This window comes from Somniosus microcephalus, chromosome 7, assembly GCF_052327205.1.
Source record: "Somniosus microcephalus isolate GS21.2 chromosome 7, FLI_Smic_1.0, whole genome shotgun sequence".
Classification (NCBI taxonomy): domain Eukaryota; kingdom Metazoa; phylum Chordata; class Chondrichthyes; order Squaliformes; family Somniosidae; genus Somniosus; species Somniosus microcephalus.
Genome location: NC_140993.1, coordinates 190,970,730 through 190,994,363, shown reverse-complemented (window position 1 = coordinate 190,994,363; position 23,634 = coordinate 190,970,730). Strand labels below are relative to the sequence as shown.

Below are 23,634 nucleotides of genomic sequence, written 5' to 3'. Positions count from 1 at the left end.
AAACCTAGTAAAGGGGCATGATGGTCGCATTACTGGAAAAATAATTTTCAAACAAGTAGCTATTACAGGATTAAGGGCAAAACCAAACCAAACAGGTTTTGCAGGGGGTTTGATGAACCAAAGGCCAAATTAGTCTCAGCCCTTATTGGTTAGAGAGGCAAAGAGTCAGATAGAGATCCCTCACCTCTCCCCAATCGCTATAAACTGTCTCTTGCTGTCAAATGTATATGTGAGGATGTTGGGGGATGACAGGATTTTATTTAGCCCTCTGGTGGAATAAAATACTGACATTCATTGGCCGAAATTTTAATCTGGAGGCGGGTTGGAAGCGGTTAGGCTAGAAAGCGGTTAGGAAAGCCGGGAGAACTGGTTTCTCACAGGCCCTGCTGAATGTAATGGCACTAGGCCGCAGAGAGGAAAGAGGGAGGGATCGAGTGGGGCATGGTCAGGGGGCCAGAGGATTGGGGCCGGAGAATCGGACCCAGAGGAGCATCATGGAGTTGGGGGACAATTTGGGCCAGCGGATTGGGGGGGGGGGCGTGGGGGAAAGATCAGGGCCGGAGGATTGGCGGGGGGAGAGAGGATCGGGGCTGGCCGGAGGAGTAATGGTGGGGGGTGATAGAGAGGATTGGGGCTGTCTGGCGGAGCATTGGTGGGGAGTGAGAAGAGGATCAGGGTCGGCCGGAGGAGCATCCTGGGGGTGGGGGAAGGATCGGGGCTGGACGATCGAGGGGAAAGGATCGAGGCTGGTGGGTCAAGGCCAAAGGAGCATCGTGGGGGTGGGTAAGCATCGGGCTGGGCAGAGGAGCATCGGTGGCTGGGGGGGGGGGGAGGATCGGCACTGGAGGATCATGGGGTGGGGGAGGAGGGAAGGATCGGGGCTGGAGTATCGGTCAGATACTGGAGAAGCATTGGGTCCAGCCAGAGGAGCATCGGGGCTGGCAGATTGGGGCCAGAGGAGCAGCGGGGGTGGGGTGGTCGGAACTCGGGAGACAGAGGAGCATCGGGGCTGGAGTGGGGAATCCGGGAAGGCAACCGGGGGTCTCGTAAGGGATCGGCGGCCTAGGTGAGGGGGTGGGGGAACTGGCAGCCTGGGGGAGTGGGGAGGGGGTTCGGAGGCCTCATGGGGGCGATCAGAGGCCTCGGGGGTGTCTGATTGCAGGAGGTGGGTAAGGCAGGGATACTGGATCCAGCAGATAAGTGGAAAGGCACTTACTTCCTGGATCCAGCAGTCCTCACCTTACTTTAGCTGGCGGGTTCCCCTCAGCCTGAGAATCCCAGCCAGCCAGAGTAAAATTTAAAATGTTGGTTAAATCTGAGGTACGCAGCCTCATTATAATATTTAAATGGGCAGCCCGCCTCCTGGCAGCGGGTTGGATGCCCACCCATCGTCCCGCCTCCGTTTAAACCAGAAGTGGGCGGGTTGGAGGGTGCGGTTAAGGTCGGGATTTAGTTTTTCAACACTTTAACTTCCCACCCGACCCCAACCCATCCGTATTTTGGGGTTAAAATTCCCCCTATTGTCTAAATTCATGTGTGAAGAATGGACACTTGAATGAGGCACTAGAGGGTGACTGATGCCTGTGAAACTGTCACCAGGCAAATTCTGTACCTTCAAGAGAAGAGGGGTAAAAATTAGAAAGGAAAAAGTCAGTCAAGGACAGGTTGATTAGATACTTCCTCGGTTATAGCTGCTAAAGAAAAGCTGGGAATCGTAATATTTATTAGGATGGAATGAATGAAAGAGGATTTACTATTTCAGTCTAGAGTTTGAAGCCTGTGTTAGTCACAGATATTGGGTGAGTTGGATTGAGTTGAATGACATTGAAATTGAGCCAAATTGAGTCATGTTAACATTTCTTTACTTCTATGGAGTTTAAAAATACCAATTGGCAAAGTTGTAATTTTAATTTGAACGTTGTTGAACTACAATGTGGAGATTTTTTTTTGTTTATAGTAATAGTAAAAAAAATTCAAGATTCAGTAAATTTTTAAAAAATGGATTATAAGGCTGATAGCTCAAAGCTGCCCAAATTTTAACTGATTAGGCTAGACTGCAGCCTTGCCTTAATTGGCTCAGTTTGGGTCATTATTTTTAATTAAAAAAATCTTCAGTTCAAAAAATCCATACCTGCATCTGACAGAAGGCTTGGAGGTAAGCCAGATTCTGCCCTATGCTTTTGGCTTTGTCTCTAATTTCACTGATTCGGCTCCAGATTCGATTCCAATGGTTTGGAGTCAGCGAGGTCACTAACTGGGAATTCAAGTGTATGAAATAGCAGTTGAAAATTGACAGCAGCTCAATGTACCTCAGTGTTCATTTAAAGCTGTAATTCATACAACAGCTGTCGCATTATGTGACATGGTATTCCCATGTTCAGTAATGTGCAGAATTCTAATTACAGACTGCATGTAAGTTGGAAATGTAGGAATCTCAGAGTATACAATGCAATAAAGGCTTTCTGCATGCTGAAAAGATTGAAATCTTTGTCACAATGTTTAATATTGCACTGGAGCTTATTGCTATTATACTACATAAAATAATATTACAGTATTTGCTATTAAAGCAGAATGTATTATTTCTCTGTGAAACCATTTCCTCTTGTAAGCTGAGCCCAATGTGCTCTAGTCCTTGCCATCAATTCCATCCCTCTCCCTGGCAAATGTTTGAGGCTGACCCAGCCTGTTTGCAACCTTGGCGTTATATTTGATCACATTCCTACCTTATATCCGCTCCATCAATGAGACAGCCCAATCCCGCCTCCGTAACATCGCCCGTCTCTGTCCTTGCTTCAGTTTATCTGTTGCTGAAACCCTTATCCATCTAGACTTGACTATTACAACACACTTCTGGCCAGCCTCCCTAGTTCTACCCTTCATAAACTTGAAGTCATACAAAACTCTGCTGCCCGTGTCCTAACTCACACCAAGTCCTGCTCGCCCATCTCCCCTGTACTCGCCAACCAGCATTGGCTCCCAGTTAATCAACGCATCGATTTTTAAATTCTCATCTTTGTTTTCAATTTCTTCCATGGCCTCACTCCTCCCTATCTCTGTAATCTCCTCCAGCCTGACAGTCCCCCAAGATCTCTCTGCTCTGCCAATTCTGGCCTCTTGAACATCCCCGATTTTAACCGCTTCACTATTGGTGGCCGTGCCTTCAGCTGCCTAGATCCTAAGCTCTGGAATTCCCTCCCTAAACCTCGCTGCATCTCTAATTCTATTTCCTCCTTTAAGACGCACCTTAAAACCTACCTCTTCGACCAAACTTTTGGTCATCTACCCTCACATTTCCTTATGTGGCTCAGTGTCAAATTTTATTTTTGATAACACTCCTGTGATGCGCCTTGGGACGGTCACTATGTTAAAGGCGCTATATAAATGTAAATTGTTGTTGTAGTTCAATAGATGCAGAATATCCTTTTTCCTTTCATGTGATGTGGATCTGTACTCAAAAGCTCCTTGATATTAATGGGAGGGAGAAACAGGATGGCTCTGAAAATGGAAATAATACTGCCTTATATACCTTATGAAAACTAAATGATTATTTAGAACCGCAAAAAATCCTGAGCTTCAGATAATGATGTAAGCCACTTGAACTTTGCTCTCATGGCTCATGATGGCACTTTTATGCCTGGGAGTAAATTACAACCCAGGCAACCAGCTGCAGTGCAATAGTTATTTCATTTGGGATGAAGATGTAACTGTATCTTATGAGAATTTCCTCTACTGTAGAATATAATTGGTATTTCACTGCTATTCATCATCTAATCGCATTTCACTGGTGAGGTTGTTCCGCATAACTCACTATTAATACTGCCCCTGAATTATGAGGCTGTCTTCCCCAGTGCACTACTAATAAGTATTTGAAACTTGTCCATTACATATTCTTTGTAATTTCTACCTAAAGCTGCTTACAAGCACAACAGGCTGTATCACTTTACCTAAGTAAAAGACAGTCACACCACAGCCTATATAGCATAATAACATTACTGTTTGCTAGTTCAGGGTCACTGTAGAAATATTATTTCCAAACTAGCAAGAAAAGACCACATGTCCTGGTGCAATAGGTTAACATGTTGTCTTTTCACATCTAAGGCTAATTATGTTTCTGTGGTGTGCCTTGGAACATTTTTCAACGTTAAGGGGGACAATATAAATGTGCATTGTTGTTGGGCTGGACACAGCCTAAATGATGTAATGAATCTCTTTAATTGCAGTAAGGGTTCAATGTGAAATAAGCTGGGCCCATAGCTCTCAAGCCAGAGACTTGTAAAGCAGGACACAAGCCTTAGAAATGAGCAACAAATGGGCAAAATCTATACATTATGCAACGTACCATGAATGTTTTAAATAACCAAATATTTAATTATTTCAAAAAAAATTCATGTCCTCTTAATCAGTTTACAATATTAGAATGGTTTCCAGAACTCCGAATACATATGGGGTATTTTATGATTAATTTGTCAAGCTTCACCTGTTGGGCATGTATATCAAGAATTTGACTTTCCATCTTATTAGCTCTAATGGACAGAAAATCAGGGGTAGACAATGGTAACTCTTCAGTGGGAGCATAAACTTGTAAAAATGCCCCAGTAATGTCAAAAAAACAACTAAAATGGGATTGGAAGTTGGAGTAGTCACCTCTAGAATTGGGTTCAAATCCAGTCCAAATTAATTGGAGGAGATCTCCTCTATCTGTAACAATCCTACGTGTAAAAAACCTCCTTTTGGGAAAGTAAACAGGTCTTCTTTGGGGTTCATATTGGCTCTGAGGTGACTTGTCTGGCAGGGGGAGATTGGAATGAAGTCAAACTTTTACAGCAAATTTGGCAACCTACTTGGCTGAGCCAGGCAGACCCACAGTGCTTCAGGGTGTTGTTGACTATTGACCAGCCAGCCAAATTGATTGATGATCCTGGTAGGGTAGTCCAATCACTGGGAGCTCAGATTCTTCACACATGGCTCCAGAACATCCTGCAAGCCACATATCAATAAAGTAGGGTGGTGCTAGTTGGTCAAGCATCTGGAAGCTTAGCAGTACTACTGTGCACAGTTGGAGGGCCCTTAGCCTTGGGCTTTGCCAACTGCTGCCTATGGTATGTAGAGATAGGCAAGTGGCATGTGGCCTGAAGGAAAGAGAACACTCTATATCCAGCAAATAGAAGCTATATGTAACGTAGATTTCTCAGTAGTTTGGTTTGCAAATTCGTGTATGTGACAATGGGTTTCAATGCATGGCAGACACCCAGCTAACACAGCATAAAACTGCCTGTAATTTGGCTCTATTTGGAACTGAATTGGCAATCTAAATCAAAAGGCCACAGATGAATGGTATAGCAATTGGAAAATAAGTAAAACTGGTGCTATAGGAGGTGCTCTTCTGAAGTTGGGTGAGGGACATTGTTAGGAGCTTTATTCTCCATCTCTTCCATTCAGAACTCTCCATTTTACACTCGCACCACTTCAGCTTTACCCTCCCTTGTGCTCCTTTCTCTGTTGGGATCCACATCAGTGATATAATACACAACTTGCTCATTGCAATCTGTTCATAGTAACATACATCATTATTGAGTGGAAGCCACTCCTTATTAGTAGCAGAGAAAATGCTAGAATCTATTATTAAGGACATGGTAACAGGCCACTGAGAAAATAATACTGTAATAGGATTGGGCAGAGCCAACATGGATTTACAAAAGGGTAATCATGTTTGACAAATCTGTTAAGAGTTTTTTGAGGTTGTAACTAGCAGAATTGATAAGGGGGAAGCAATGGATGTGGTGTAGTTGGATTTTTAGAAGGCATTCGATAAGGTGCCACACAAGAGGTTATTAAACAAAATTAGGTCTTATGGGATTGGGAGTAATATACTAGTGTAGGAATTCGGGTTTACCTCAGCAGGTATTGGATGAATGCCTACTAAATAATCGAGTTCGACTTCAGGAGAACAATAAATAAGTTCTTTAATGCAGGAAGCAGACGAAATACAGTAGGTAAGTGAGATGGTTGCAGGAGTGCCATAGAGTAGGTCTTTCCTCAGCGGGGACGCCACGAGGACTGAGTCCGCAGTCCTCTGGAGTAGCGTGATGTTGGCTGCGTTTTCCCGCGCTTAGGGCGGTCACGTGACCCGCGCCGATATGTCGACGCGTCTACCCGGCACTGAGGCTGGCCATTGCGGCCGAAGTCACGAGCACGAGAGGCACCCGGCACTGAGGCTGGCCTTTGCGGCCGAAGTCGCGGGAGAGGCACCCGGCACTGTGGCTGGCCGTTGCGACCGTCGAGGGAGCGGACGGCCGAACTAGGCCGGCGGCCGACGCGTTTAGGTGCGTCACGTGATACGTGACGTCAGCACGCTAGGACGCGTCTTAAAGGGGCAACGGCCCAAACAGGTAAGTAATATACATACAGTTAGGTTAAAGTGAATTATGTACATTATATATGTAAGGGACACCCGGTGGAACCGCCACATGCACCCCCCCAGAATTCGCTTTAACGAAAGTCCAAAGATGAGATGGTCTGACGAGCTAGTGGTCTCGGCGGGCGTGCTGTCTCGACTTGGCAGGCCAGGTCTGAAGATGCTGGTCGTAAGCGGATCCTTACGTACGTCGTGGCGAATAAAACGTATCCGTCAGGCGAAGGACCGTGGAGACGTGCGAAACAGCAGGCCTTGTCAAAGTGACGGGCAGGTTGAGCGGACGCGGGCGATGTCTCCGTTGATGTTGAAAAAGTCCTTGTTCTGACGAACTCTGCAGGAACGCCAAACGAGCGATCCAGAAGGACTTGACAGGCGAGGTCGGTGAACTCGCCAACAGGTGAGCGAAACATTCGGGAGGGTGGAACGCACGGAACGGTGCATGCCATAGTGCTACGACGATAACACAACGGAGGGTGAAAAGTTGCTGTGTTGATCAGTGATTGGTGAGGACAGCAACTTTCACGTGGCTGATTGCGGCCGCGAGATGCCCGTTGGACCCGTCCTCGATGTTTGCAGCGTCAGTAGATGTTTGCGTTTGTTAAGGAGAAAACTGGAGAAAGGGCGGCAACGGTCTGGGTTGATGTTGATTGCAGTAGGGGTAAACTCTGCCCGGAGGGCGGCAACGCTTTTAGTTGTAGTTGACTTTAGTGGAAAAACTGCCAAGAGGGCGGCAACGCTTCTTGTCTCGCCGAAAAGTGTGGTAGGTAACACAACCAGCAGGCTGACGGGCTGGTGCGTCGTTGTCGGGGAACGGGGGCACGGTCCTCGTGGTTTGCGAGGGATGGGCCCTCGTGGGTCGTGAGGAGTGAGTCCTCGTAGTTTGTGGGGGTGAGTCCTCGTGGTATCCCCGCAGGGCGCGCTCCTCCCTTGTGGGCCCGAACATGCTGTACCCCGTGCTTGGAGAGATTTATACTTGCTGTTGCGTTGGACGTAGAGGCGGACAACCCGCGTGGCAGTAGAAAAGTCGGATACGGAGACCGTAAGCAAGTGCGTGGTCTGCGACGCATCGATGTTCTCAGCGAACAGGGCTTCTAACTTTACAAAGCACGAGGGCGGTTGTTTCTCCCTGAATTGCGGTAGCGACAGCGGAACAGCTGGTGCTTCCATGGCGTGCTTCTTTTGTGAAAATTGTTCACAAAAATCGGGGTCCGGCTGCATGTTGTCCGTGAAAAACGGGATCACCTCCAGGCTGCGCTTCCTTTGCGAATACGTTCGCAAAGGCGGGGTCACCAATGTAGGAATTGGTGTTCGTTGGCTGTTCGTCGGTCGTCTTCTGTGAAGACGAGGTTCAGGCTGCGCGTTGCTTCCGTGAAAATCGTTCATGGATACGGGGTCATCAATTGTAGTGTAGGAATTGATGAGCTCCCGTACTCACGTCGTTGGGTCACCAATTGTAGGAATTCGGGTTGACCTCAGCAGGTATTGGACGAATGCCTACTAAATAATCGAGTTCGACTTCAGGAGAACAATAAATAAGTTCTTTAATGCAGGAAGCAGACGAAATACAGCAGGTAAGTGAGATGGTTGCAGGAGCTCCGTAGAGTAGGTCTTTCCCCAGTGGGGACGCCACGAGGACTGAGTCTGCAGTCCTCTGGATAGTGTGATGACGTCATCACGCTCGGCTGTGTTTTCCCGCGCTTCGGGTGTCACGTGGCCGCGTCGTGACGTCAGCATGTTTGCCCGCGCTTAGGGCGGTCACGTGACCCGCGCCGATATGTCGACGCGTCTACCTGGCACTGAGGCTGGCCGTTGCGGCTGAAGTCGCGAGCGCGAGAGGCACCCGGCACTGAGGCTGGCCGTTGCGGCCGAAGTCGCGGGAGCGGGAGAGGCACCCGGCACTGTGGCTGGCTGTTGCGACCGTCGAGGGAGCGGACGGCCGAACTAGGCCGGCGGCCGACGCGTTTAGGTGCGTCACGTGATACGTGACGTCAGCGCGCTAGGGCGCGTCTTAAAGGGGCAACGGCCCAAACAGGTAAGTAATATACATACAGTTAGGTTAAAGTGAATTATGTACATTATATATGTAAGGGACACCCGGTGGAACCACCACACTAGCATGGATTGAGGATTGGTTAACAGACAGAAAACAAAGAGTAGGAAAAAACAGGCCATTTTCGGGTTGGCAGGCTGTAACTAGTGGGGTACCACAAGGATCAGTGCTTGGGCCTCAGCTATTCACAATCTACATCAATGATTTGGATGAGGGGACCAAATGTAATATATCCAAGTTTGCTGATGATACAAAGCTGGGTGGGAATGTAAGTTGTGAGGAGGATGCAAGGAGGCTTCAAGGGGATATAGACAGGCTAAGTGAGTGAGCAGGAACATAATGTGGAGAAATGTGAAGTTATCCATTTTAGTAGGAAAAATAGAAAAGCAGAGTATTTTTAAATGGTGAGAGATTGGGAAATGTTGGTGTTCAGAGGGATCTAGGTGTCCTTGTACACAAATCACTGAAAGTTAACATGCAGGTACAGCAAGCAATTAGGAAAGCAAATGGTATGTTGGCCTTTATTACAAGAGAATTTGAGTATAAGAGCAAAGATGTCTTACTGCAATTATATAGGGCCCTGGTGAGACCACACCAGGAGTATTGTGTACAGTTTTGGTCTCCTTACCTAAGGAAGGATATACTTGACATAGAGAGAGTGCAACAAAGGTTCACCAGACTGGTTCCTGGGATGGGGGGATTGTCCTATGAGGAGCGATTGAGTAGACTAGGCCTATATTCTCTAGTGTTTAGAAGAATGAGAGTTGATCTCATTGAAACATACAAAATTCTTACAGGGCTTGACAGGGTAGATGCAGGGAGGATGTTTCCCCTGGCTGGGGAGTCTAAAACCAGGGTCTCAGAATAAGGAGTCAGCCATTTAGGACTGAGATGAGGAGAAATTTCTTCACTCAGAGGGTGGTGAATCTTTGGAATTCTCTACCCCAGGGGGCTGTGGAGACTCAGTCATTGAGTATATTCAAGACCGAGATCGATAGATTTTTGGATATTAAGGGAATCAAGGGATATGGGGATAGTGCAGGAAAGTGGAGTTGAGTTAGAAAATCAGCCATGATCTTATTGAATGACGGAGCAGGCTCGAGGGGCCAAATGGCCTACTCCTGCTCCTACTACTTATGTTCTTATGTTCTCACTGTTACACATGATCTGGGAGTACTTGTTGCTAACATGGGATACCCAAAATTGAAGCTATTTTATTCCATAGCACTAACATCCTCACCTTGATCAACATAAAAATAAGTTTTAAAAGGGCAACTAAAGGAAAAGTAAAATCACACTAATTTATGAGGGGAAAAATACTAAAATAAAATCTCTTAGTCATGAAGTGCTCCAACCAGGACAGCAAAAGTTAAACCACTGTGGTTATTTTTCTAGCCATTTTACCAAAGGAGAGATCACAACACCAAAACTCCAAATTCATAACTTTTTTATAGGGCTTGTCTCCTCAACAGTCTTTCCAGGCTCCGATAGCAATAGTAGTAGCAACAGAACAGCATAACACCCTGTGCAATAAGTGTGTTTATGAAGCACTCTTTTCATGCTATTTACTGCTTGAATGTGTGGTGGCACCCCCTTGGTTTGGGTCTACCCGCATTCATTTAATAGCCCCTCTGATCATTTTGTTTTCACGTGATCCAGTGACATCAAGATGCAAACTCATAAGCACACCAGCAAGGAAAATGCCATCTCCATTATTGGAGAAGCATAACTTTGAACTTTTAAAAGCCTAAATGGGAGTTAAGTTTGTAATTTTACAGAGATTCCCCTGTCCATTAAGGAGATACTGGACTGGATTTTCCTCTTTGGCAAATTTACTGCCAGAAGTGCTCTAGAACTGTTCTTAAACCCACTGGTGTTATACCACTGAGAACCAGCCCAATTTCCCTCAATGTACCTTCATTATATACTCACGGTGGCTTCCAGGTGCTATTAGCACTCTCTCTAAGCAGAAGAAATCTGGTGGTGGGCAGGGGGAGCAGGAGGAAAATCCAGTACTGCTGCAGCAGCTGACGGGGTCAAGGCATCCATTTAGTGACTGTAATAATGTGGCTCATTGCAATGTCTGAGGCTGGCGTTTCCTAAGGGTACTGAGCCCACACATTTAAAGACTCAATTGAGGTGTTACTGTCTGTAATGCAACAAATGAGTGCCTAGTTTTTAGGCCCTAAGGGAAGGAGGCCCACAAAGAGCATGATCCAAAGCCTTGGTACTGAGTGCCACCTCAACTCATTAAGGAATGCCTTTGGAAATTAAGGGTTTTATTCCATATGATAGCTCACAGAGTGTCTTCAGACTCTACTCTCTTGTTAAAGGAGAAATGGCCCACAATCAAAGAAAAGATAATACCATCTCAACTCCACCAAAGTTCCTGCTGCAAATCATGAGCCAAATACTTCAGAAACCCCTGCTGCTGTAGGAGAAATAGAAAGCTAGGATTGAAAGGGCACATGTCAGTAAGCACCAAGGGGAGCCATTGCAGCCTCAAGGAACGATGTCAGATTTGTTGTTAGTAACATGTTTTTGTCAGTGATGGGATATGTGCAAATGATTTGGGACAAGTTGAGGGATTTCCCTGCGAGAAGGAGCAGCAGGTACCCAAGACCGTCTGTGGTGCATGTTTGCCCTGGCTTCCTGATCCTCCTCTTTCTCTTCAAAACAGAATAAGTGGAGGCCTAAAGGAGATCCCATTGATTCCTGAGGACTGGTCCACAAGATTAATTTTAAAGTACACCATGAAAACTTTAAAGATATTTAAAATTATTAAATATACTTTTTACATTGAAAGATTAATTAAATATACTTTTTACATACTTAACGACCCTTAAAAAAAAAACTTGAAAGAATTATTAAATATACTTTTTACATACTTTTAACGACCCTTTTAAAAAAAAACGAAAGAATTTAAATTTTTTTAAAGTAATATAGTAAAACTTCATAAAACTCTCAAAAAAAGCTCTTAAAAAGTTTGAAGAACTTAAGCAATAAAATTTAAATATTTACCTCAAGGCTACTGCGATTCCCTTCCAGCCTTCAAAGATAGAGCTCACCACAGACTAATCCATAATGCCTCTTTCCCAAAAGTGTTCTCTACCATTGATGGCCACTGAAGGATAGGAAAGGGAAATGTGGCCCAACCTCAAACCCCTCGAACCTATCTTCATTTACATGCTGCAGGTTGGACTGCAAGTGATAGCAAGGAAAACCCACCAGGACAGAGGAAAATCTACCTGGATATTACTAGTATAGAGGCCTGAGCATTGGTCTCAACCCTCCATCCCACCTAAATTTTCCTCTGTTGGCCACCTGGAAACACCTGAATACTGGTGTCCCAATGAAGAAAACCCAGTCCATTGCCTTCTCTCAATTATAGCCACTTTCTCTCTTCTAAACATAGCTTTATATATTGTATATTGAAAATGGGATTACAAGCCCCTGCAAAAATCAGTGAAATTGCGTATATTTGATATACAACAGATCTCTGTGTGAATGTTGACTGGCCTGTACACTGACTGCATTCTGTATGAACATTAGACAAAAAGGGCTCTTCTTTAAATTATACCACTTTTCTTGGAGATATGAAATCTAGGCAATATAAACACTTTGGGACCTAGAATTAGTGATGGTTGGAAAAGTTTGGTTGTTGCACATAACTTGGTATAGCGATAAAGGGGTAGATTTTCTTTAAGCTGTCGGGAAGGAGGTGGGACTACAACTTTCGGGTTTTAGTCCCGCCTTCATCGACGTCCGGCCAATCCACACGATTTTCCCTTGATTGACCTTGTTGAGCCCGCCCAGCGGGCTCAGCAGGCCAATTAAGGGCCACCCGGCAACAGGTGACGTCACAGACTGAAATTTCACCTGTCAAGAGGTCTTGACAGATGAAATATCAGTGTTTCAAAGCTGTTTGAAGCTGTCAAACACTGACAGTCTGACTTCTAACCTGAGTCCTTCTACACAGACTCAGTTAGAAATCACACCGGCAATGAAAGCTGAAGGCTGTCACTTTTGACAGCTCGCAGCCATTTTGCTTTCAGTGCTGGCTGAGTGATGGACTCCTGAAACCTAGAGGAAGAAAGGCTGTTAAGGTAAGTACAGTGTAATTTAAACTTCTTTACACACTTTAGACACACCAAACACACTTAGCTTTGCACTCATGCACCCATCACTCACCTGAACACCGACATCGCGACCCCTCCAAGTCCTTCATCCCGACGGCCCACCTGCTCCAACCTGGCGTGGTTTGGAGCCGTCGGGAACCCCACACAACACCCCTCAAAATAGGGATTAGGCTAAAAACTGCCTGTTAACTACTTGTTAACAGGCAGTTAATTGGCACTAATCCCTTCCCGCCTCGGGTCGGCGGGTCCCAGTGCGGGGCGGGTACCCGCCTCCTCTGAAACTTACATGGAGGCGTATTTTGGGTGGGTTGGTGTCGGGACCCCCGAATTCGGGATTTCCCCCCCCTCCCCCCCGCCCGCTACACACCTGAAACCCCGCCTGACGGCTCCAGGAAAATCGACCCCAAAGTTTTGATTTGGGAAGGTGGAGAGTGGGGGATACAAGATTATCTGTTAATATAAAATGCCCTTGGGGACATAGGTTTACCTGATAATATAGAATACTGTCAACATTAGGTCTGGGTTTAGATTGGACCCAACTTCAACCCACCTGATTGAGAAGTGTGAAGAAAACAAGCTCAGCTTCACTTTGCTTTCCTAAATAATTCAATTCGGGTGACATCATATCTGAATAACAGTACCAAGTTTGTGTCAGTATGAAGCCAAAACCACTTTTAATTGGCACAAACTTTGTAACATAACAGGTACTGGAGTACCTGTACAATTTGAAAGTCTTGGTTCAGTGAGGCTATGTGGCATCTTATATCCTGAGCATATTTCTCAAATAACCTCAACACTTTCACAAGCTTTTTGATCACAGTCAACTGTTAAATTCTCCGAATTTGATATTCCACGGAGATGGCATTGATGACCTCCTGCTAAAAGACGTGTTGGAGCGTGAAAGAAGACAGCGTGATATCTCATTGTTGCACCTTTTGTGAGGAATGTCCTTTCATCGCACAGCACTCACGTCTGCCAAACACAAATTTCTGCACCAGAAGTGATGTTTGAAGGAAGTTAGGACTGATGCTAAATTAACTAAATTAGGGTCCTGCCAGGAAAGTGTTGATAAAAGTAGAATTCAGAAGACTTGCAAGCTCCAACTGTTTGATTTCCAATGACTTTCCTAACTTTAAAACTTGGCTGCCGTTTTGTTTGCTTATAGATTGCCACAGTACGATGTACTGTTTTGATACTTTCTCCTTTGATTGCAAACTCCAATGTTAAACACTTATAGCGTAGGTTGAAATTGTGCTGCTGCAATACATACAATGTAGAAACAGTTCAATGGTCCACAAAGAGATTATATGACAGCCATTACATTTGATGCTATTTGCAGCATTGCCAAGGCCTTTGTGTTGCCAGATGCAAAGTGTTTAGGCATATCGGGAGGAGGAACCTTCTTACCCTATAGAAAATGTGATTTGCGCTATATTTTCATTTTCACTGCAAAGTGTCACAAATATCACTCAAATGTTTTATAATCTGAATGATGCAATCAGAGTTCAGTGAACAATGAAAAGCTGTGGCATCCCAGGAATTGTAATTCACTTTATTGGAATTTATGATGGAGTGAACATTTAAACTACCTTCTTTATCATTTTAAATGTAATAATTTTAGGAAAAGGCAGGAAAATATTAATTTATTTTTCTACACAAAATTTGTCATGAGTGGAACTGTGTGCTTGCATTGAGCAAAATAAAGAGTGACATTTTTCAGCTATGAATTAAACATAGTCAATACAAAAAGGACTTGATGCTTGGGTTTTTTGGAAGTTCTATGCTAAATGTCCTGTCGTTGTCTTACCTGTTTTTAACACCAGGTGATCCAGATTGATTTTGAAGAATTTGACTTGGAGATAGGCTACGACACCCTCACAATCGGTGATGGAGGAGAAGTTGGTGACCCCACCACAGTGCTGCATGTGTAAGTGCATTATTGATCATCCGATCTGTTATACAATCATCTGCTTTAAACAAGAGTTTGGGATTATTAGTTTCATGAGGGTGCAGTTGAAACAATTAGAAACTTCACCAAACACATTCATTTTTATTTTCTTAAATACTGAATTTTGAATGGTAGATGCAAGAAAGTATCCCATGGCAAACTCGTGTAATGTCTCTTAATTTGTGACCTGAATAAAAATAAACCTGGCCAAAGAAATAGATTTGCTAAACAAAAGCAGAAGATGCTAGAAATATGCAGCAGATCAATCAGCATCTGAAAAGAAAAAAGACAGGTTAACATTTTGGGTGGGAGCCATTGTCAGAATTGAAAGGGAAGGATGGTGAGCCCCTTTATAGGACTGACTAAAACAAAGAGGTGAAGAACGACAAGTAAATGTCACTGGGTGATGTACTGTCAGAATGGTGAAAAGGCATTAGAAAGACAAAAGCTGAGCAGAACAGCTCTAAAATGGAAGGGAATATAATGGAATATGAATGGGAGAAATTAATAGGTAAAGAAGGGGATTCCTAAGGATTGGAGCTGCTGAAGTCAATGATCCAACCAGAGGGTTGCAGTGCCCAGGAGCAAGTTAAGATACAATTCAAAGTCACAAGGTGTTTATGCAGCAGCAGGCCATTTGGCCTATCTTAAATCATCCATCCAGAATGACCCTACACTCCCCACATTGCTGCATCTAGTTGTTCTTAAATGATTCCAGCATTTTTGCCGCCACCACAGTCTGGAAGTCCATTCCAATGTTGATTACTCGCTGTGTGAAGAAGAACTTCCTATCCTAATGCTACCTTTTATTAGTTTGAACCTGTGTCCCCTTGTTCTTCTCCCACTGTTAAATTTAAAGTAAAATTAGAGATTAACTTTTCTCATACCATTTACTATCTTATACACATTTATAAGATACCTCTTAATGTCTCCTCTTCTCTTTTGTTCTCTCCCAGCCTGGCCTCTTAATCCATTTCATTGCCTGTGCTTCTTTAGTCTTGACAAAGGGGTTTTAACCCGAAACGTTGACTCTATTTTCTCTCCACGGATGTTGCCTGGCCTGCTGAGTTTTTCCAGCATTTTCTGTTGTTATTTCCACAATACAGAGATCTCTGGCTGTGGCAGACAAAATGACCACAGCTCTCAACTTTTATGCCACAGGTTCATTCCAGGGAGTCATAGGGAACTTTGTGAGATCAACCAATTTGCTGTGCACTCCTCCGTAAGACAAGTTACCAATGCCCTCTTTGCCAGGTCAGGTCAATATATACAATTTAATAGCACTTTTGTGCAGATTACAGAGAATGCCATCAAATATTAAAGAATCGCTGGATTCCCCAGGGTGATGAGGTTGTGGATTGCAGCCATGTGACTTTGCATACCACAAATGTAAACCCCCATATTCATAAGCATGACAAAAGCTTCCATTACCTAAATGTGCAGCTCATTTCTGATGACAGGCACAGTTGCGTGCACGTGAATTCACAACTTGCTTGAAGCTGCCATGATGCTTAGTGTTTCAGCTCTACTTTTCCAGCAGGATGGCTGCTGTGTGATAAGTCACTACTCCCATGGCTCGTGATGTGTCTTCGCAGGACCACCAATGTTGCAGAGGAGCACTACAGTGAAGCACATACAAAGACAGTATAAGAATTGAGCAAGCCAAAGGGATGATCAAAGCAATGTTTTGGTGTCTGGATAGATCTGGAGGTGCCTTGCAGTATGCATCCAACACTATCACATGAATACTTTGCTATTAAGAGACAACGGATGGTAGATTTTCGCAGAGAATGCCAAAGAGCCTGATGATGAATCTGCTGATGCTGTACAGTGGCAAGTGCTGTTAGATAGCTGAGAGATGGACTAATTTGACCCAATTTCATAGATGAATAGACCACTATTAATTGGAAATCTCTGCCCATCAAAGATCTTCCACCTTTTACCAACCTCTCTATGGTCAAAGTAAAATCCTTGCTCCTCACAGCTAGCCATCACCTCCTACTCCTGAGCCTCAACATCAGAACATTACCCATTCCCTATGGTGATACAAGAGAACCAAGCAGTTCTTGCCGCAACTGTTCCAGTGATTTGTTGCAACTATTTAAAAAAAACACATCATTCGCTTTATTCAACATGCACACTCCTTGCAATCACCCAAGCTTTTCTCGGCTCTATTATAATGCTTCTCCAGTGAGCCCTCTGAAGGTCTGGGTTCTGAGATGTAGACGACTGCTGCAAAATGTTACGAGGCTCTTTGGATGGAGGTAGCCCTTCGCTCAGGGTCCCCAAGTCTTGGGATAGACATGGGTCAGGCTGACACTTTGTCATAGCACCCTGGTCCTGCAAAGATGAAGACTTCTATGGGGAAGCTGATGGAGTGCACTTCTGTGCTATGAGTGAAAGCAGTTTCTGAGGCACTCGCACCAAGTTCTCCACTGGCACTGGAGTAAAGGATTCTGGTAACCAGGGATCAGTGGGAGAACATACCTCACAGAAACAGAAAGATGCTTAAATCCCAGAGAGAGAACCAACCAAATATCCTTTAATCCCTCCAAAATGTTGCCCTGTATATTTGTAATCCAGTTGATGTTGACCTTTTCAGGTAGAACCCCAAAGCCTGCAGTCCTTAATTCAGTGCCTCCACATTGAGTCGACTGACTTGCCTGGGTCTCTCATGATGCTAGGGAAAATTTGCAGATGCTGCTGTGGCTGTCATCTCCTCCAGTCTGTCCTGCAAAGAATTAAACCCTTCTTGGCTGTTGGTGCATGGCAGTGCACTCCACCGCAATCCCAACCATGTGCGGCACATGTTGGGAGAGGCCCTGCAGAACCCCCATATGTATTTGATGGCCCTGTTATCAGCTTTCTTTTCATAGAATCATAGAAAGTTACAGCACGGAAGGAGGCCATTTCGGCCCATCGTGTCCGCGCCGGCCAACAAAGAGCTATCCAGCCTAATCGCACTTCCCAGCTTTTGGTCCGTAGCCCTGCAGTTTAGAGCATCCCAAGTGCACATCCAAATACTTTTTAAATGTGGTTAGGGTTCCTGCCTCTACCACCCTTTCAGGCAGTGAGTTCCAGACCCCCACAACACTCTGGGTGAACAAATTTCCCCTCAAATCCCCTCTAAACCTTCCACCAATTACTTTAAATCTGTGCCCCCTGGTTTTTGACCCCTCTGCGAAAGGAAATAGGTCCTTTCTATCCACTTTATCTAGGCCCCTCAGAATTTTATACACCTCAATAAGGTCTCCCCTCAGCCTCCTCTGTTCCAAGGAAAACAGACCCAGCCTATCCAGTCTTTCCTCATAGCTAAGATTCTCTGCTCCCGGCAACATCCTTTTAAATCTCCTCTGTACCCTCTCTAGTGCAATCACATCTTTTCTGTAATGTGGTGACCAGAACTGCACGCAGTACTCTAGCTGAGGCCTAACCTAGTGTTTTATACAGTTAAAGCATAACCCCCCTGCTCTTGTATTCTATACTATGGCTAATAAAGGAAAGCATTCCGTATGCCTTCTTAAGCACCTTATCTACCTGGCCTGCTACCTTCAGGGATCTGTGGACATGCACTCCAAGGTCCCTTTGTTCCTCTACACTACTCAGTGTCCTGCCATTTCATGTGTATTCCCTTTCCTTGTTAGCCCTCCCCAAATGCATTACCTCACACTTCTCCGGATTGAATTCCATTTGCCACTGTTCTGCCTACCTGACCAATTTATTGATATCTTCCTGCAGTCTACAGCTTCCTTCTTCAGTATCAGCCACACAGCCGAATTTAGTATCATCTGCAAACTTCTTAATCATACCCCCTATATTCAAGTCTAGATCGTTGATATATACCACAAAAAGCAAGGGACCTAGCATTTCGTTGTACTGCACTTGTGCACTAACAATGACAATAAAAGTTGATTTGATTTGATTTGATTTTTGATTTGATTTGAGCCCTGCGGAACCCCACTGGAAACAGCCTTCCAATCACAAAAACACCCATCAACCATTACCCTCTGCTTCCTGTCTCCGAGCCAGTTTTGAATCCAACTTGACACTTTGCCCTGGATCCCATGGGCTTTTAACTTCGTGACCAGTCTGCCATGTGGAACCTTATCAAAAGCCTTGCGAAAGTCCATATACACTACATCAAACACACTACCCTCATTTTTCCTCCTTGTTACCTCCTCAAAAAATTCAATCAAGTTTGTCAGACACGACCTTCCCTTAACAAATCCGTGCTGACTATCCTTGATTAATCTGTGTCTTCAGAATTCTTTCCAATAATTTTCCCACCACCGAGGTTAGGCTGACTGGCCTGTAATTACTCGGCCTATCCCTCTCTCCCTTTTTAAACAAGGGTACCACATTAGCAGTCCTCTGGCACCACAACTGAAGCCAGAGAGGATTGAAAAATGATGGTCAGGGCCTCTGCAATTTCCTCTTTTGCTTCGCTTAACAGTCTGGGATACATTTCCTCCGGGCCTGGGGCTTTTTCCACTTTTAAAGCTGCTAAACCCCTTAATACTTCCTCTCTCACTATGTTTATTTCATCTAATATTTCACACTCCTCCCCCCCGATAGCAATGTTTGCTTCGCCCCTCTCCTTTGTGAAAACAGACGCAAAGTATTCATTAAGAACCCTACCGATGTCTTCCGGCTCCACACACAGATTACCCTCATGATCTCTAATAGGCCCTACCCTTTCTTTAGTTATCCTCTTACTCTTAATATATTTATAAAACATCTTTGGGTTTTCCTTGATTTTACTTGTCAAGAATTTTTCAGGACGTTTGAGATCATCACCCATTTTCTCCGCAACTCATTCATTACCATACCAGAAAAAGAGTGTAGAAAACAACAAAACTTTTTGGACTTGGCATCGGTGAGAATAAAAGTTATTGACAGTGAAAAAACTGTGACAATTGGCTGAAAACATGATGAAAAGCTTGGAGAAGCAGATGTTGACAAAAAGCATTAAACTGCTTGGGAAATAGGAAATAACCCCAAATTACCATAAATCAAACACTTTGCTGAAAGATTGCAGTTAAGATTTCCTACTCCACTGCCAGGGAGCCTGGATAGGTTTGTTTCAGGAGACTGCTCGGGAACTGGATGCACATATCCCAAATAACCTGCATCCATCGTTTCAGACTGTCAACACACATGTATTCACACATGCTGGAACAAAATTCAAAAAACTATTAAATAGAAAAAATATCGCTATCAAGGGAAATCATTAGAAATGCATTAATTAGAGGAATGGCTCCATGCATTGGCAGAAAGCAGGATTAAGTATGAAAAAATTGACATAAGGGGGCTCATTTGAAACTTTGCTGCCTGGGCAGTAACTTGGAAGAGTGGATCGCACACGCCTGATTTACGGTCCATTGATTTCTACTGAGTTTTATAAAGGGCAGGCAATCTGCGCTGCCAGATTACCACTCAAGCTGCAAAATTGAAAATTACTCCCAAACTTACAAAATGACACCATATATGCACACTGAAGTGACGGGATATTCAATTGACATGAACGTTCAATTATTGGAAAAACTAGAAATTCAGTGTCTCTGTCATGTTTCCGTCCTTTCTTCCTCCAGAGAAGCTTGGTTTGTGTATCTTTTATTTCCCACTGGCTTTCTGCAAAACCATTCAACACATTTAATAATTTTTCAACAGTTGTGGTCTCAGGCTATTAACGCTTCATTCATAAATCTCATCCTGTTTCTGAAAACCTTAGGTGTTTCTGATTCTACTTATTTTGATTTATTTTCATTGACCTTCCACCCTTTTGCTGATCTACCATTCTTTGCTTTTTCAATTCAGAGCTTCCTTCACCAATACCTTGTTTGCAAATCCAAGAAAATGTTGGGAGTCATTCTAGCAGGATCAATCCGCTGAATCATCTTGGCATTGGAAATCCCTTCTCCCCTACCACCGTCACACAGCCAGCATTGATGTAATTTCTGTATGAAACTACTTCCAGACTTGGGCTTTTGTTGCATATTAGTGCAGTGGCATGTAAATAAATGCCTGGTCTCACGCTGGAGGGACCATTTTGATCTCTGCATGTCTTCAGGCAAAGAAATCGGTCAGAATATTATCACAAAGCCCCTGCATTGGCACCGCCACTCAGTGTGAAGCAGTGCAAGCAAGGTACAAGCGTGAGGGGCAGCCAGTTAATAGAAGAAGCTGAATTAAAGATCAGCTCACGCCAAAATTTTAAGTACAAAGTCAGGGTTTCTTCACGCAGGTTATCTGAAATGATGTATTAACTGCACGTGTGTCCCAATCTGACTGAAAAACTTTCCACTTTTGTGTGGTGAAGCAAAGAATGACATGGATAAACAAATATGTACATAGTACTATATTTATTTTTGCACTTGATGTCGATAACTGACCTAACTGACCCAAGGTATCTTTTACCTCAGAGCCAGAAGGTTGTCAGTTCAAGCTGCACTCCAGAGACTTGAGCACATAATCTACTCTTCTTGGATAATAATTATGTAATAAGAAAACGAGGATTGACAGGTTTTTTTTGTGTTTTAAGGTATTACTCTTTTACTCCTATGTAGTAAATGGCAACCGTCTGCCCCACCTGTGACAGAGACTGTAGGTCCCGCATTGGACTCATCAGTCACCTGAGAACTCATTTTTAATGTGGAAGCAAGTCATCCTCGGTTCCGAGGGACTGCCTAAGAAGAAGAAGAGTAAATGGAGAAGTCAGTGTATTGCACTTCAGTGCAGAACTGAGGGAGTGATGTATTGTCGGCGCTGCTACCTTTCAGATGAGACGCTAAACTGAGGTCTCATCTGTCCTCTCAGGTGGACGCAACAAATTCCATGGCACTATTCAGGGAAGAGCAAAGGAGTTCTCCCAGTGTCCGAGCCAAATTTATATTTCAACCAACATCCCTAAAACAGATGATGTGTTCATTTATCTCATTGCTGTTTGTGAGACCTTGCTGTCCACAAATTGTCTGCCGTGTTTTCTTACATTACAACAGTGACTACACTTCCATAGTGCCTCATCGGTTGTGAGGCACTCTGGGACACCCTGAGGTTGTGAAAGGCATTTAAAAAATATTAGTTTCTTTCACAAAGTCAAAGAATAGTGTTGTTTATTCATCGTTACCAGTAATTAAGTTGTCTCTTTTATTTTGTGCCACTGTAAAGTATGAAAAGTTTTTTTTTAAGTTCAGTAACATGTACTGGCCAATGGATTTTTTGTATAGTCCACGTAAACCTAAAATAAAGACATTTGAAACTCCGTAAATTATTTTCTTAGAGTGTCATAAATAATCTGCTGTTACTGCATAGGAGTAAAAGAGTGATACCTAAAAACACAATTTCTATCAAAAATAACAACAGAAAATGCTGGAAGCACACAGCAGATACAGGCAGCATCCGTGGAGAGAGAAATAGAGTTAACGTTTCAGGTCTGGGACCCCTCTACAGAACTGGAAAAGGCTAGAGATGTAACAGATATTAAGCAGGTGCAGAGGCAGAGGGTGGGGAGGACCTGAAGGAACGGTCTGTGCTGGGGTAGGAGGCAGGAAAGATTAAGGGGGTGATTTTCATTCAGAAGTCGGGAAGGAGGCGGGACTACAACTTTCAGGGTTGTCGTCCCGCCTCCATCGAGATGCGGCCAATCCACGCTCTTTTAACTTGACTGACCTTGTTGAGTCCGCCCAGCGGGTTCAGCAGGCCAATTAAGGGCCACCTGGCAACAGGTGACATCACAGACTGAAATTTCATCTGTCAATACGTTTTGACAGATGAAATATCAGCGTTTCACAGCTGTTTGAAGCTGTCAAACACTGACAGTCTTACTTCTAACCTGAGTCCTTCTACACAGACTCAGTTAGAAATCACACCGGCACAGAAAGCTGCAGGCTGTCACTTTTGACAGATCGCAGCCATTCTGCTTTCTGTGCCGGTTAGATGATGGATTCCCGAAACCTAGAGGAAGGAAGGCTGTAAAGGTAAGTACAGGTAATTTAAACGTCTTTACACACTTTAGACACACCAAACACACTTACCTCTGCACTCATGTATACATCACTCACCTGAACACCGACATCTCGACCCCTCCAAGTCCTTCAACCCGACGGCCCGACTCCTCTAACCTGGTGTGGTTTGGAGCCATCAGGAATCCCACACTTCAAGCTTTAAAATAGGGATTAGGCTAAAAACTGCCTGTTAACTACCTGTTAACAGGCAGTTAATTGGCACTAATCCCTTCCCGCCTCGGGGAGGCGAGTCCCAGTGCGGGGCGGGTACCCGCCTCCTTTGAAACGTACATGGAGGCGGGATGGTGTCGGGACCCCCGAATTCGGGACTTTAACCCCCCGCACGCCTCCAAACCCGACTCCACGGGTCAATGAAAATCGACCCCATAATGTTGCAAATTGGGATGGCAGAATCATACAACCTGAAAAATGGGGGCAGGGATTATAGTCTGAAATTGTTGAACTCAGTGTTGAGTCCAGAAGGCTGTAAATTGCCTAATCGAAAGATGAGGTGCTGTTCCTCGAGCTTATGTTGAGCTTCATTGGAACTGTGTAAAAGGCCAAGGACAGAGAGATCAGAGTGGGAGTGAAGCAGAGAATTAAAGTGACAGGTGACCGGAAGCTCGGGGTCACCCTTATGGACTGAACGGAGGTGTTCCGCAAAGCGGTCGCCATTGGTCTCCCCAATGTAAAGGAGACCGCATCGTGAGTAGCGAATACAATATCCAAAATTGCAAGAAGTACAAGTAAATCGTTGTTTCGGTCTCCACTTTGCAGCCTTCTGGACTCAACATTGAGTTCAACAATTTCAGACTATAAACCCTGCCCCCATTTTTCAGGCTGTATGATTCTGCCATCTCCATTTGCAACATTTAATCTTTCGTGCCTCCTATCCCAGCACAGACCGTTCCTTCAGATCCTCTCTTCCCCCTGCCTCTGCACCTGCTTAAAATCTGTTACATCTCTCGCCTTTTCCAGTTCTGAAGAAGGGTCCTAGACCTGAAACGTTAACTCTGTTTCACTCTCCACGGATGCTGCCCGGCCTGCTGAGTGCTTTCAGCATTTTCTGTTGTTATTTC

General features: G+C 44.4%; 1 protein-coding gene across 1 annotated transcript in view; it reads left to right on the top strand.

Moving 5' to 3' along the window:
• The window catches only part of csmd3b (CUB and Sushi multiple domains 3b), a 1,929,854-nt gene that overhangs the window by 1,182,479 nt on the left and 723,741 nt on the right, over positions 1 to 23,634 (top strand). Inside the window, exon 9 of the mRNA XM_085993978.1 lies at positions 14,428 to 14,531. Coding sequence (XP_085850104.1) covers positions 14,428 to 14,531 — 104 coding nt within the window. The remainder of the gene's footprint in view (positions 1 to 14,427; positions 14,532 to 23,634) is intronic.